The following is a 16,358-nucleotide window of genomic DNA, read 5'->3' on the forward strand; positions in this document are numbered from 1 at the left end:
ACCCAGCCCTGAAAAAAAATAGCCAGGCATGGTGACACACATACCAGCTGTAGTCCCAATTACTTGGGAAGCTGCTGTGAGAGGACAGTTTGAGCCCAGGAGGTAGAGGCTGCAGTGAGCCAAGATCACACCACTGTACTCCAGCCTGGGCAACAGAGTGAGACTCTGAGGAAGAAAGAAAGAAAAAAGAAAGGGAGGGAAAAGAAGGAAAAAAGGAACAGAAAGGGAGGGGAGGGGAGGGGAAGAAAGGGAAGGGAGGAAGGAAGGAAGGAAAAATGGAGGGAGGGAGAGAACAAAGAAAGAAAAAAAAAAGAAGGAAAGAAAAAAGAAAAAACTGTCTTTTCTCCATTATCTATCTCTGGTTCAAAGATTAATCTGTGTCACTTGACAGTGGCCGTCTCGGTTCTTCAGTGTGAAAATCAGTTCAGAAGGCCCTTATTGCTTCCCTTTACCCTGAAACAGTACAAGGAGCCTAAAAGCTAAACATACAAAAGGCAGAGGACAAATGTATGTTGTTATTAAAAATACTACTCCCAGAAGGATTAAAACAGTAAAAATTATAAAATCCAATTATTTTCCCTGTATAAGTCCTGCCCTATTCAGGTTCACATAAACTAGCAAGCCCTTTAAAAACTTTCAGAGGCTCTCAGATAACCGAGGAGAGAGACTGCTGGAAAAACACAGTCCTGGTACTTGTACCTCTGTTTCCCTAAGGACTATCTATCTTCCTTCCTATGGGTTCCCACTTGTAGATTCCTCTTCTGCAAGGCTCTGTGGCAACCTCCACCTTTAAATACTCAGCCAGTGAAAGTACAAACTCCTAAAGGGGTGGGTTCCAATTACCAAAACCAGGAGTTCTCTATTTCCTGGAAAACAAGCTAAAGGGAATCTGTCATCTGCCCCAGCATAGGTGTGGTAACAACCACTCAACTGAAGCTCCGTGACTTATTTGCCAGCCAGTCCCACCCCTGCCCTAGCCTACACGGGCATGGGAAGGATGTCAGTGGATTAGAAAAAGAGGCAGGTGGGAGGACAGCTGTCCTGGGCCACAGATCTATGTAGTTCAGCAACCTCCAGGCCCCTGGTACTGCAGGGGCTCTGAGACACCCTCTGCAAGGTGTGGTGAAACCTTGAAGTGTGTCACTTGCTCCAATTTAACAAACAAAAAGGCAGCAACTTGTCCAGGACTCCTTTGAACCTATTTTAATATGCCTTTCTAGATAACTCCCAATATCCTGTATGCTTCATTCCTATAACTTATCTTTATCAAATTTGTCATAAACTCTAATATTCTGATCTCTTTTCTATAACCCTTATTCCTACCTAACTCAGTGTTGCTTCTCTTCAAACTAGGCCTTTCTCTACTAATTTCATTCTTATCCTCTACCATTAGGTTCACCAGTTAATTCCATCATTTCCTCTTCCACTGTTTTCCCTATTCCCACTTTCCCTTTCTATTATTAAAAAAAACCCACCAACAGGATGATAAAAAAAAGGAGGAGCACTGAGCTTTCAAAGGAGCTCAGGAGTTCCACTCTCATTTCTGCCACTTCCTATAAACAAATAAGTAACCTTAACCTCTTTAAGTTTCAGGTTCTCCATCTGAGCGACCAATTGACCAGGGCGTTAACCACAGATTGAAGTACTAGAGGATATTTCAATTTCTCACTAAGATTCCTTAAAATCCTGAAATTCTATGTGCTTTTGATTCTGTCTCTAGAGAAAGGGGGAATGCTTAGCTGGAAGAAATGGAAAAAAAAAATAGAAAAATAAACAAGGAAAGCAGAGAGGAAGGTTAAAAACGCAAGAAAAGATTATAGAAAAATCAGATTTTGAGGAAAAAGCTTCATGGAACCAAGCAAGTCAAACTAAAGAGAAAACTGGGAAGTCAGTAAGTAGAGAAATCAGTTAGAAACAGCCTCTGACTAGATGTGAAATATACTTATCATAACATGGTCTATAGGTAGATACCCTTCACTTACAAGAAAATAATTCCTCTTCAGGACTTGCCTGGTCTTGCTTATGTAAGACCCATGGTCCTCTGGCTATAGCTAAATGAGACCTGCCCTGAAACCTTTGAGGGTAAAAACGAGGCACTGGTTACCACCGAAATTGTTCAGTATATTAGGACAAACTCTTGAATTAAACAGGCTTCTAAGGAAAAGTGTGTGAGCCAGAGTTAATATATAACCAGATCTGACTTTCTGAATTCATCTAATCTGTACCTGTACCTTGATCACAGGGCTGCACGGTATCTATCAGTCTATGCTGAGGGACAGAGAAGGAGCTTGGGAGTCCAGCAAGCTGATGGTCAAATCATGGGTCAGCTGCTTGTTAATTATCGGATCATGGCCAGTTAACCTCTCTGAACCACAGCTGCCTAATGAGTAAAAAGTTGGTTATAACAGCCTGGATAGTTTGCAAAGCTGTTGTGATGACTGTATGAGTTAAGCATATAATATGGTTTCTAGCCCAGAGTACAACACTCAACAGATGTTAGTTTCTTTTCTCTGTATTACCTTAGTTAACACACAATTTTTAAAAATCTGTGAATCCTACCTGATAGCAGAGTCTTCAGAACGCCCATCCACTATTTTTAAAAAAAGTGAAATGCATTTTAATCAACAATAGAAAAACGTAGAATATTGAAAGCCTAAAAGGGCCTGGCGGTACCTGCCTGTAATCTCAGCTACTCAGGAGGCTGAGGCTGAAAGATTGCTTGAGGAGCCCAGGAGTTTGAGACCAAAGTGGATAATACAACAAGACTCTGCCGTCTTCATTTTTAAAAATTATGCACACTTTGATGAATGCTTTAGACTTGTTTTTTAAAGCATAAGATTAATGCTTTCTTACCAAGTATTCTTTTTCAGATTATACCTGGAGACTATACTAAAATTAATATTAATTACATTATTGATAGCCAATTAATAATTTAAGAATTCTTACTTTCCCTTCTTTGCATCTATCAAATTCAATAGAGAATGGGATTTATAAAAATGTGATACCTACAAGTGAACTGCTATGTTCAATAATCATAATCCTAACTTATCTCTGTCAAATTGACTGGCATTATTCGCAAAATCTGTATTGTAAGCGAACAGTATCAAACTCAAATAGCAAAAAAATTCACAATAACACAAAGATTAACTCAGAATCAAGCAGAAATTCTGAAATAGAAAAATGCTATTGGCATACTATCGAATGCATCAGAGTCTTTTAGTAAAATAATAAATCAAGCAGAAGAAAAAAATTGTGAGCTTGAAGACTGGCTATTTGAGAATATACGGAGGACACAAAAGAAGAAATCGTACAGAACAGAGAGGCTCACCGCCAGGATCGGGAAAATCCCCCCAAAAGGGTCAATCTAAGAGTTATCGGCCTTAAAGGAGAGGTAGAGGAAGAGATAGGATAGAAAGTTTATTTAAAGAGATAACAACAGGGAACTTTCCAAATCTAGAGAAAGATACTAATATCTAAGTACAAGAAGGTTATAGAACATCAAGCAGACTCCATCCAAACAAGACCACCTCATGACATTGAACAATCAGACCCTCAAAGGTCAAAAAGAAAGGATCCTAAAAGCAGCAAGATTTCTTTTTAAAAAGCAAACAACATACAATGGAGCTCCAAAACATCTGGCAGCAGACACTTCAGTGGAAACCTTACAGGCCAGGAGACACTGGCACGACATATTTAAAGTGCTGAAGGAAAAAAGAACTATTACCCTAGAACAGTATATCTGGTTAAAAAACAAAACAAAACAAAACAAAAACCTTCAAACATGAAGCAGAAATAAAGATGTTCCCAGATAAACAAAAGCTGAGCGATTTTATGAGTACCTGACCCATCTTTCAAGAAATGCTAAGAGGACCTCAATCAGAAATAAAAGGAAATGAATGAGCAATAGATACTCCTCTGAAGGTACAAAACCCACTGTTAATCATAAGAAAAACAAAAAATATGACAACACTGTAGCTGTGGTGCGTAAACTACTCTTATCCTAAGTAAAAAGACTAAACAATAAACCAATCAATAATAACAAGTAAGACATAAATATATAACATAAATAACTGGTCCTGGGAAAACTGGATATCCATATGCAGAAAAGTAAAACTAGACCCCTATTTCTCACCAAATACAATAATCAAATCAAAATGGAACAAACACTTAACTTAAAAACCTCAAACTATGAAATTACTACAAGAAAACATTGGGGGAAATCTCCAGGACACTGGAGTGGGCAAGAATTTCTTGAGCAATACCCCACAAGCACAGGCAACCAAAGCAAAAATGGACAAATGGGATCACATCAAGTTAAAAAGCTTCTGCACAGCAAAGAATACAATCAACAAAGTGAAGAGACAACCCAGAGAGTGGGAAAACATACCTGCAAACTGGCCATCTGACAAGGGATTAATAACCAAAATATATAAGGAGCTAAAACAATTCTATAGGAAAAAAATCTAATAATCCAATCAAAAGACGGCAAAATATTTGAAAAGACATTTTTCAAAAGAAGGCATACAAATGGCAAACAGGTATATGAAAAAATGCTCAATATCACTGATCATCAGAGAAATGCAAATCAAAACTATGATGACGTATCATCTCACCCCAGTTAAAACTGCTTCTAACCAAAAGACAGGCAATAATAAAAGTTGGTGAGGATGTGGGAAAAAAGGGAACCCTTGTAGATTGTCACTGGGAATTTAAATTAATATAACCACTACAGTGAACAGTTGGGAGGCACCCCAAAGCACTAAAAATTAAGCTAATATATGATCCAAGAATCCCACTGCCAGGTATGTACCCAAAAGAAAGAAAATTATTATATCAGAGATATCTGCACTCCTATGTTTGTTACAGGACTGTTTTCAATAGCTAAGATTTGGAAGCAACCTAAGTGTCCCTCAACAGATGACTGGAGAAAGAAAATATAGTACACACACACAATGGAGCGCCGTCTAACTGTAAAAAAATGAGATCCGGTCATTTGCAACAGCACGGATGGAACTGGATATCATTATATTAAGTGAAATAAGTCAGGCAGAGAATGACAAACATTGCATGTTCTTGCTTATTTGTGGGGATCTAAAAACCAAAACAATTGAACTCATGGACATAGAGAGTAGAAGGAAGGTTACCAGAGGATGGGAAGGGGAGTGGCAGAGGGGAGGTTAGTGGATAGGTGGGAATGGTTAATCAGTACAAAAAAATAGAAAAAAAAAAAAAAGACCAAGTATTTGGTAGCACAATAGAATGACTATAGTCAACAATAACTGTTCATTTTAAAATAACTTAAGAGTGTAACTGGGTTGTTTGCAACTCAATGGATAAATGCTTGAGGGAAAGGATACCCCATTCTTCACGATGTGCTTTTTCACATTGTATGCTTGTATCAAAACATCTCATGTACCCCATGAACAGATATACCTACTATGTACCCACAATATTCACAATTTAAAAATATAAAGCTCACAGTCAGTTTTCTCCAACTCAAGAGGGTTTCATTAATTTTTGTAATAACCGTGCATCAGGCTGGGTACAGTGGCACATGCCTGGAGTCCCAGCTAATTGGGAGGCTGAGACAGAAGCATTGCTTGAGTCCAGAAGTTCAAGGCTGCAGTATGTTATAATTACACCTGTGCATAGCCACTACACTTCAGCCTGGGTGACATAGTGAGACCCCATCTCTTAAAAATAATTAATTAATTAATAAAATGTGCATTATTCAGGTAACTGGGATAATTGTAGAAAAATACAGGACCATCAGATACAGTATAATACTGCACTACTGATAATAGAGTTTATTTTGTTTTTAATCTGTCTTAGTTTCATATAAAACTAAACGGCATTCACCTCTTAAAGGCACTTCTTGACAAAAAAAGTCAAAAAGTGCAAAAAAAATTGTGTCCAATATGTAGGATGAGTTATCCACTGCTCCCCCCAAAATAGTGGATTTGATCATCAAGGAATAATACAACTTGTAACTTATTTGGAGGGAAGGGAGTTTTCATATATAGATGATTAGAAGTGTGATAATCCACTTAACCACATAGTCTAATTAAATCAGAGATTACCAATTTCTGAAAAACATGTAATACCAGAAAAGCACCTCACATTTAAACAATGTCAGATAAAACAATTTGTATTTGACAATCTAAAAGACACCTAAAATCTTGGCAGGCCATCATCAATGACACTGTCATTATAGTGCAGTTATAAAGTTCATTTAGCCTTAGGACTAAAAGACTACCAGATATACATAAGGATAGGTAGCCAATTATTTTAAAAGGAAATAATACACATTTGTCAAACAAACATATGTTAGAAATGTGTTCTAATAGTATTTTCCTTAGCGATGAAGTTCAAAAGGAGGTAGTAAAAGCAGAGATGTCACAAGAGGGCAAATGAAAAGGGAATTGCACTAACAAAAATAATCAGGTACTGACTTTTCTACTGATGTCACTTGAATACCGCAAAATACTGAGAACTACTACATTCAGCATATTCCCTCTTTTTTTTTCTCTGTGACATTACTTTTCTGCAATATTTAAAAGATGTCAGTTTTTCAAAGCTGCTACTCTGCAAACTATTTCTGATCAAAACTTGAAATGGCTGTATTATAATTCCATGTCAGAGGAAGGATATGTGCATCTCACTGTGGCTTCCAGTTGTTGCTGCCAGATTTTTCTTTGAGAATATACCCAGAAGAACTTGTCAGGGACTTGAGTACAAAAAGATATTCCCATGAAAACCAGATAAGAAAGACTCCATTTTTCCTTACTTGTGACCTTTAGGTTTTGAAAATTCTGAAAAAATGTTGGCATGTGAACTCACCAGTCTAGACCAGTTTTCCTCACCTTGTGAAGGTAGCTGCTGCAGTTATAAAAAAAGTTAAGTAAGATCTCAGTAGGTGCATTCTTCCATGTTGGAACTCCAAAAGTACCAATCATAAATAACAGATCTTGTGACTCTAAAATTTTTCTTTCGAAAAAAGTAGCACGAGAGAGCTTTCAAAAGGTTAATCCAATTTACTTTGTAGTTATTGCACTTATCAGAATTGATGCTCCCTCCTCGAAATTCTCATTTAAAACAAAATTTTGCAGCATCACTTTCTCTCCTTTTTTCTTTAGCCACTGCTAAGTCTTCTTTACTAACCCTTTTTCCTCTAGGAAATGTTCATATTCCCAGGGTTTTGTCACCGGCCTCCTCATTCTACATCTTTCCCACAGTGGATAAGCTCATTCAATACTTCCACTTTGCCTAATAATTATGAAAAGATTATTCCAAGTCTAAATCTCTGACCTCAGACTTATCTCTAGCTATAAAAGCTGATTATCCATTTACCTACTGAAAACATCCTATATGAATATTTCATTGAACTTAACATGCATAGAAAAAAAAAGAATCATTCCTGTTGACTTGCTGCTTTTTGTCTTTATTCACCTGAAAATTTCCTACTTCTTACTCATATCCAAGTTAAATGCTAGTGTACAACCTGGAAATCTGGTAATTATCTGAGATTTTTCTCTGCCCCCTAACTTTTTACCTCCAATAATAACTAAGTTATATTAACTGTACCTCCTTTCTGTCTCTGCTTTATATTTGCACTGCCACTGGGAATGTAAATGCAAAAAAAAAGTTTACATTTTATGTTACTATTTCCTAAACATAAGCTTTTATAGAAAAAAACAATTATATTTCTTAATTTTTTAATTAAGCAAAACAAATGAGAAAGGCATAATACCAGTTTAAAAAACCAACACGTTAAAACGAATAAGTGATATGATTTGGATCTGTGTCCACACCAAATCTCATGTCAAACTGTAATCCTCATTGTTGATGGTGGAGCCTGGTGGGAGGTGATTGGATCATGTGGGCGGAGTTCTCATGAATGGGTTAGCACCATCCCCTTAGTGCTGTTCTCATGATAGTGAGTTATCATGAGATCTGGTGGTTTAAAATTGTGTAACACCTCCTCTCTCTGTCTCTTCCTCCTGCTCTGGCCATGTGAAGATGCCTGATTCTGCTTTGCCTTCTGCTTAAGCAAAAGCTTTCTGAGGCCTCCCCAGAAGTAGAAGCTGCCATCCTTCCTGTACAGCCTGCAGAACCATGAGCCAATTAAATTTATTTATAAATTACCCAGTCTCAGGTATTTCTACACAGCAATGCGAGAAGGAACTAATAAAGAAAACTGGTACCAAGGGTGGGGTATTTCTATAAAGATGCCTGAAAATGTGAAAGTGACTTTGGAACTGGGTTAAGGAGAAGAAGATGGAAGAGTGTGTAGGGCTCAGAAGAAGACAGATTAGGGAAAGTCTAGATCTTCTTAGAGACTTGTTAAATCGTGACTAAAATGCTGACAGTGATCTGGACAATAAAATCCAGGCTGAAGAGGTCTCAGATGGAGATTAAAAACTTATTGAGAACTGGAGCAAAGGTCCCTTTTGCTGTGTGTTAGCAAAGAGCTTAGTTGCATTATGTCCCTGTCCTAGAGATTTGTGGAACTTTGAACTTGAGAATGATGATATAATGTATCTCACAGAAGAAATCTCTAAGCAGCAAAGCATTCAAGTGTGGCCTGGCTGCTTCTAACAACCTATGTTCATATGAATGAGAAAAAATAAACCCTGAAAATGAGATATTTAAAAGGGAACAGAGCATAAAAGTTTGGAAAATTTGCTGCCTGGCCATATGGCAGAAAAAAACCATTTTCAGGGGAGGAATTCAAGGAGGCTGAAGAAATTTGCATACAACAAAAAGAAATCAAGTGTGAATATCCAAGACAATGGGGAAAAGGCCTCATAGGCATTTCAGAGACCTTTGCAGCAGCCCCTCCCATAACAGGCCCAGAGACCTAGGATGAAAGAATGGTTTCATGGGCCAGGCCCAGGGCCTTGACACCCTGCACAGCCTCAGGACACGACTCCCTGTGTACTAGCCACTCCAGCTCTAGCCTTGGATCAAAGGTGCACAGGTACACCTTGGGCCACTGCTTTAGAGGATGCAAACCATAAGCCTTGATGGCATCCACATGGTATTAAGCCTACAGGTGCACAGAGTGCAAGAGTTGAGGCTTGGAGCCTCCACCTGGATTTCAGAAGATGTATGGAAAAGCCTAAATGTCTAGGCAGAAGCCTGCTGCGGGGACAGAGCCCTCACAGAGAACTTCACTAGGGCAGTGCAAAGCGGAAATGTGGGGTTTAGAGTCCTCACTGGGGCACTGCCTAGTGGAGCTGTGAAAAGAGGGCCACTGTCCTCCAGACCACAGAACGGTAAGTCCCCCAGAAGCTTGTACTATGCACCTGGAAAAGCTGCAGGCACTCAAGGCCAGCCTATGAGAGCAGCTATGGGGACTGAACCCTGCAAAACCACAGAGGTAGCACTGCTTAAGGTTTGGGGAGCCCACACCTTGTAACAGTGTGCCCTGGATGTGAGATAGGGGGTCAAGGAAGATTTCTGTTTGAGCTTTAAGATTTAATAATGGCCCCATTGGGTTTCAGACTTGTGTGGGGCCCGGATCCCCTCTATTTTGGCCACTTTCTCCCATTTGGAATGGGAGTGTTTACCCAAGGCTTATGCCTCCATTGCATCTTGAAAGTGACTAACTTGATTTTTATTTTATGGGCTCACAGGGGGAAGAGAGTTGTCTTGTTTCAGACGAGACTTTGGACTTTAGAGATAATGCTGGAATGAGTTAAGACTTGGGGGACTGCTGAGAAGGGAGGATTGTATTTTGCAATGTGAGAAGGGCATGAGATTTGGAGGGACCAGGGGAGGGGTGGAATAATATGGTTTAGATCTGTGTCCCCACCAAATCTCATGTCAAACTGTCATACTCAGTGTTGGAGGTGGGGCCTGGTGAAAGGCGACTGAATCATGGGGACAGAGTTCTCGTGAATTGGTTAGCACCATCCCCTTGGTGTTGTTCTCATTTAATAGTAAGTGAAGGAGTTATCATGAGATCTGGTTGTTTAAAAGTGTACAGCATCTCCCTTCTCTCTTCCTCCTGCTACAGCCATGCGAAGATGCCTGCTCCTGCTTTGTGGTCCACCATGAGTCAGAGCTCCCTGAGGCCTACCCAGAAGCAGGTGCTGCCATGCTTCCTGTACAGCCTGTGGAATCATGAGGCAATTCAACCTCTTTTCTTCATAAATTACCCAGTCTTGAGTATTTCTATATAGCAATGTGAGAATGGACTAATATGCTAAGCTTCCTAACACTGGATGGGTAAAAACCTCATAATAGATTGATACTAGTCCAAGAATTGGTGACAAGAAACTATAGCTCTAATTACTGCAAAAGCTTCCTTTGTCACCCAGTCTCTTTACATAGGTACCTTCCATCTATCCTCTATATGAGAAGTTAGCAAACTACTGGCCCACAGGCCAAATCTGGTCTGCCTTATGCTTTTATAAATAAAGTTTTATTAGAGCACAGTTATGCCAGTTTGCTAACATATTATCTATGATTGCTTTCACACTACAACGGCAGGGTTAAGTAAATATGACAGAGACCACATGATGTAAAATATTTCCCACCTGTCTCTTTACAGTAGAAGCTTGCCAATCTCTGCTTTATACCATGAACAGAATGCCCTAATACTCACATCAAATTTTGTGACTGCCCTGCTCAAAATTCTCCAATAAATCCATACAGCAAACATTGCTGGCTCCCTACTCAACCGCCATTTCTTTTTCTTTCTTGCTGGAGAAACACAAGAGTATCGGGATATTTACCATACTAATATGCTTCCCCAGCTCCAAAAAGAGAAACAGTTATCCTAAGCTAATCACAGTAACTCCATTTGCTTTCCCAGTGCCTGGTTAGGAAAGAACATGTGATGTAACTCAGCCCATAAAATGTTGCAGGAAGTCCACTGCATAATTCTGAGATTTCTCTCTATTTCAAAAAAACATGTGAAGAAAATCAGCCCTTCTAGCCTTTGGATATTGTATTGTGAGAACACGATTTTTGGAGCTGTTGCTAATTAGCCAATCATGAAAGGGGTCATGAACAATACACGGACAACAGCATAGCTGAAAGAGGAACAAGTGGGATCTGATGATATCACTGAACCACCCAAACAACTCTGGTCCCTACTGTTTTAGCCACTTTTATTTATCTCGTCTAGTATTTGCAGCCCAAAGTATTCTACCTGGTAAATTTCTCTAGTATTTGCAGCCCAAAGCATTCTACCTGGTAAATTTCTCATGGTCTACAGGATAAGATCTACTCACTTCTATAGTATAAAAAAGGCAGTCATAAATTTGCCTTAGCTAGGTATTCACTTTATTCCCAACCACTCACATCTCACACTTTTCACACTAGCAAAAGTGAAGTGCTCGTAAACCCTGCAAAGTTCACTTAAGCATATTACCTTTTGCGCTTGCTGCTCCTTCTGCCACAACTTCATTAGATGTTCCTTCTGCCAAACACACAATCTCGTAAGATGTTCCTTCTGCCAAAAGTGCAGTCTCATTAGATGTTAGTTCTGCCATACAGTCTTGTTAGATGTTCCTTCTTTAAACATCATTCTCTGCTTCCTGACCTATAAAATTTCAACTAACCCTGCCTTTTACCTTAAATCCTACTCACTTAAAGCTCTCATTTCTCACCACATAAAGTGTCTGGCACATATTGAACAATAAATACGTAATAAAGGACAATTATAAGCTTCCAGAGGGCATCTTAGCACACAGTAGGCACTTAATAAAGTAGCAAGTTATTACTTGATTACTTGATAACATGAGTAGATGATAATGATAGTAACAAGCTCCTGCCTGTAGTTTTTGTCTCTGTTTGAAACAGTTTTGCCCTATCACCCAGGCTGGAGAGCAGTGGCGTAATCCCAGCGGATGGCAACCTCTGCCTCCCAGATTCAAATGATTCTTGTGCCTCAGCCTCCCAAGTAGCTGGGATTACAGGCACGGACCACCATGCCCGGCTAATTTTTGTGTTTTCAGTAGAGACGGCATTTCACCATGTTGGCCAGGCTGGTCTCAAACTCCTGGCCTCAAGTGATCCACCTGCATCAGCCTCCCAAAGTGCTGGAATTACAGGTGTGAGCCACCATGCCTGGCCCTGACTGTATTTTTAAATGTTTGTATTCTGTGATATTAGAAAAATGCTTAACATCTGAAAGACAGTTGACAGTTATTTCTTAAGTGGACAGCTCAATAAATGAATAAAAACACTGATTTTTGGAAATTCTGTTGAAAAAACACAAATGAAATAGAGACAGCTCTATTCCATTATGAGCACCTTAAAAACCAAAACTATGTCTACCTCATCTTTGTCTTCTGCAACATGCAAAATCTAACTTACAGAAGTACCTTGATAAATATGCAAGAAATTAAAGGTGTACTGATACTGTCCAGATTGTACAGTGTATTAGGTGTTACATGCAGATAGCAAAGTAGCATTTTTGTTATTGTGAAACATTTTTGTACTTTTGTTATAATTTATTGAGCCTATAGTTGGGCAATTTGAATACTGATTATGATAATCTTTTGGCTAATGGTATCAGTATCTTGTTCAAACAAAATTACTTTTACCATGACAATTGACCAGCAGATAGAAGAACACATCTTGTTCTAAGAAAGTTAATATATGGCATTCAATTTTAAATTAGGAGTAATGAAGTCAATAATGGTGTGATCTTGTTGCTAGAAGAATATGTAACATGGCCTATGCTTCTTAATAAGGAATTGCTTTTCTGACTTCTGGACTCAGCAGGTATCTTTGAAAAATAATTTCCTATTGGTATTGGTGCACACTGGCTAAGTTTTGCAGTTCTTATTGCCATTTGTTTATGGTAACAAAAAGGCATTGTTGGGTTTTCAATTTTAAAGATAGTTACCTTTTTAGTGACAGAAAACACTGTTTTCCACAGTTTCAATAGTGTCTCTATCTAGTGAAGCTAGATATTAGATTGTGAATAGGCTTGAGTCAGGGGTTGAATGGTGAATTGTGGCTGAATAAAAACCTAGTGTGTTGGAGAAGTTGAATGTTTGTAATTTAAACTGTAGGGGTCTACTTATACACAGATTTTCTTCCACTTCTGGCACCTCAGACAGCAAGACCAATACTGCTCTTTCTCCTTTACCTCAGCTTGATCAACTTGAAAACTATGAGGATAAAGACTTATCATGACCCACTTCCACTTAATGAATAGGACACTTTTTCTTCCATATGATTATCTGAGTAACAGTTTATCTTCTCTAGTTTACTTTATCTTAAGAATACAGTGTATTATATATAGCATATCGAATACATCTTAACTAACTATGTTATCAGCAAGGTTTCTGGTCAACAGTAGACTATCAGTAGCTAAGTTTTGGGGAAAATAAAAAATCACACACAAATTTTCAACTTCATAAGGGATTGGCAACCCTAAATCCCACACTGTTCAAGGACCAACTATAATATTCATTTACTAAATGCAAACCACTTATTTTACAAATTAAATAGAATATTCAATTTTATAACAACTTCAATTTATAATATGACTATAAAGAAAATACACAACATCCTAAAAGTATTTTTTTCTTATTTATACAGAAATTTTATACAGAATTTTAGAAATCATAATTAAATAATTTTTTTCAGACAATACTGTTTGCCATTATAAATTACCTACAATGAAGTTCTTAAATATTTCTGAAATCTACTGAGAAAAAAATTAAGAATGTGCAATTTACAAAGGAATTTCTCAAACTTCTCTTACTTTTTTATCTGTGGTATAACCACCAAGAGTAATTCACTATCAGAAGTCTTACCTAGATTGCTATTTTGAGAAGTGTTTCTTGGTATATTTTTTTCTTTGTAGTCAGAAAGTTGTTGGCAAATTCTAAGTATAAAAAATAAATAAAATTACTATTAATATTTTAATACCAATATAAAATATTTACCAAATATATTAAATTCTTCTAAAAAGTGAGGATTTTGTTGCCTTATTTTGGTAGGTGATTACAGAGATTTAATGAGATTAACATTTTTAAAATTTGAAGCAATAAAATAATCTGTTCTTAAGCTTTATTGCTGAAACTATCTTGGAATTCCAAATAAAACCCAATGTGTGTTTTTTCATAGGTTCTAATATTCATATATTGTAATCTTCAGAAAATGTTTTTAAGTCCTAATTTTACAAAAACATAAGAGTCCTAATTTTGCTTATTAGTTGTCTTATTCTTTGTGGCTTGTAATTCAGGGATTCTCAATATCACCCTCTGCATAAGGGAGACTTGAGACTTTTTACCACCTGAGAAAAGATATTATAAGGATAAAAAGGAGCTGCAGGGTACAGATCTGGTAGCAAAGAAAAGAAACTCTGAATGTCAAAACCTGGCTTACACTACTATTCCTTCTCTACAGACTCAAACTCTGAACAAGCAGACCTTTATTACAGTGATGCATAATCTCCACATTCATTTCCAACTGACATGGAAGACAAAATGTATTTGTAAAGGAGATGTATGTTGACATTTTCTTATTTCTGAGGGACGTATTCACAATATATTTCCACACAACATCTCAAGTGTTACTCAGCTTCGTTCTCATCTCATAGATCACCTTACATGAATATTTTTGTAGTGTAAATCGCAAAGACTCACACCGGCTCCTCGGGGTTAGCCAGCAAACAGTCAAATGATCTTCCAGTGACTGTGCAGGATATGTAGCACTTTCAAAATTTACGTGTCATCCTTATGCAGCGGCCATGCAAATTTTCTCTGTATTGTTCCAATTTTAGGATATGTGCTGCCAAAGGAAGCACAAAGCCCTGCTTCTGTATATGCATAGTGATGAGTCACAGATCAGCCTTGACTCCGATAAATCCAACTAACTACTGAGATTCCGAGAATTCTACTGAATGGCTTCCTATGAGGTAGAATTTGAAAACATTTTTTAAACTTCAAGTAGAGATGCAAGCAGTTTGGGAGATTTTCAATACTGTGGAAAACAGCTGTCTTGAGGGGCCCACTGCTCTGCATCAGGGTGATATGAGACTTTTTACCACCCAAGAAAAGACATTATTAGGATAAAAAGGAGATTCAGGATGCAGATCTGGTAGCAAAGAAAAGAAACTCTGATCTCTTTCTGCTTGAACCTCTCTGACAGTTTAGAACAACCCTAACTAATATTCACGCTAAAGAAAAGGTCAACAAGGGCTTCAAAGGATAACATACCATGAAGGTCTTAGCTATGTCTAGGCTAAGCTGTGGGTTCCACACAGGTTTTACGTGTCGGGGGAAGGGTCACTGTGCTGTTTGTGGTGAAAGCTGGAAGGCCCAGCTGCCAGAACAGGGTGCTGGTGCTTTGGAAACAATGCTGTAGGAACAATGGGAACACATAAGCTTAGGTATGTGAACTAAAACAGCTGTAACTCTGAAGTCTATGCATGTATCACCACGAGGACTGAGGGTTCTGAATCCAGTAAGGGCATCCTGGTGGCAAAGGTCAATCATTAATAGACTGCAAGACCAGTCTCAATGGTATCGATGCAGCAACAGGATCGACAAAAAGAACTGACTGACTAGAATGTCTTTTTTCTCTCCTCCTTCTGACTTGTAAAAAGATTTTCTACCTCGGAATTAGGGAACCCCTTCGGTTCTTGAAAAAATCAAAGAGGAGGATATAGGAGATAGCCCACAGAAGACAGTACAAGACCTTCTGCTAAACTGTCCATTTCAAGACCCAAATAACTAATTAGAAAAATAAAAAATGTTACACTATTTGTATCCCTTGTACAAGGGTTACTCTTGGAATAAAATGGACAACATTGAGATTCCTAAAGATAAAGGTTAAAAGTCCTGAGATAAAGAATCCTGCATCAATTGCCACTTCTATCCAGTCTAGCCTTTTGCTTGATTTCTGGCTGATGAAGTAGACTAAATCACTGCCTCTCCTGAACTGAACTAAGAAATACCATACAAGATTTGACAGTTATAAGTATTGTAAACCTTAACATTTTAGTGCTAATAGCTTTTCAACGTAAACACTTACTTAATATAATGCCTAGAAACAGCATAGTCTCCTGCTGTTCGTCCATATATATCTTGAGAAAATACATCAATATTTAGCTGAAGAAGAATGCTGACCATAATTTCTGATCCACAACGTACAGCAAGTATGAGGGCTGTTCTAAAATAACAGAGAGAAACTTCTCTTAGGGACTCTAAATTTTAAAAGCTAATTTGGTATGCCTTACCAATTTAATATCTTACCTGTCCATGTAGAATTAAACATTTACATGTGTTAACATACATAAGCATCAGAGGTGCAGAAGCATTTGTCTTTGTAAATTACCACCAAGGCTAAAAGAAAGGGACAAAGGGGAGGCCTCTTTTCCCAGT

At 38.0% G+C, this 16,358-nt stretch overlaps 1 protein-coding gene and 1 non-coding gene across 2 annotated transcripts in view; both read right to left on the bottom strand.

The window, feature by feature from the left end:
* LOC104682615 (POTE ankyrin domain family member A) overlaps positions 1-16,358 on the bottom strand; it is a 36,877-nt gene that overhangs the window by 11,812 nt on the left and 8,707 nt on the right. The window contains exons 5-8 of the mRNA XM_010389322.2: positions 16,009-16,146; positions 13,785-13,855; positions 11,384-11,464; positions 2,560-2,590 (exon numbers count right to left, since the gene is read on the bottom strand). Of these exons, the coding sequence (XP_010387624.2) occupies positions 2,560-2,590; positions 11,384-11,464; positions 13,785-13,855; positions 16,009-16,146 (321 nt within the window). The remainder of the gene's footprint in view (positions 1-2,559; positions 2,591-11,383; positions 11,465-13,784; positions 13,856-16,008; positions 16,147-16,358) is intronic.
* On the bottom strand, positions 14,673-14,779 carry LOC115894689. Its single transcript, XR_004054820.1, has one exon. It is a non-coding gene; the product is annotated as a U6 spliceosomal RNA (small nuclear RNA).

Source organism: Rhinopithecus roxellana, chromosome 18 (assembly GCF_007565055.1).
Source record: "Rhinopithecus roxellana isolate Shanxi Qingling chromosome 18, ASM756505v1, whole genome shotgun sequence".
NCBI classification, from domain to species: Eukaryota; Metazoa; Chordata; class Mammalia; order Primates; family Cercopithecidae; genus Rhinopithecus; species Rhinopithecus roxellana.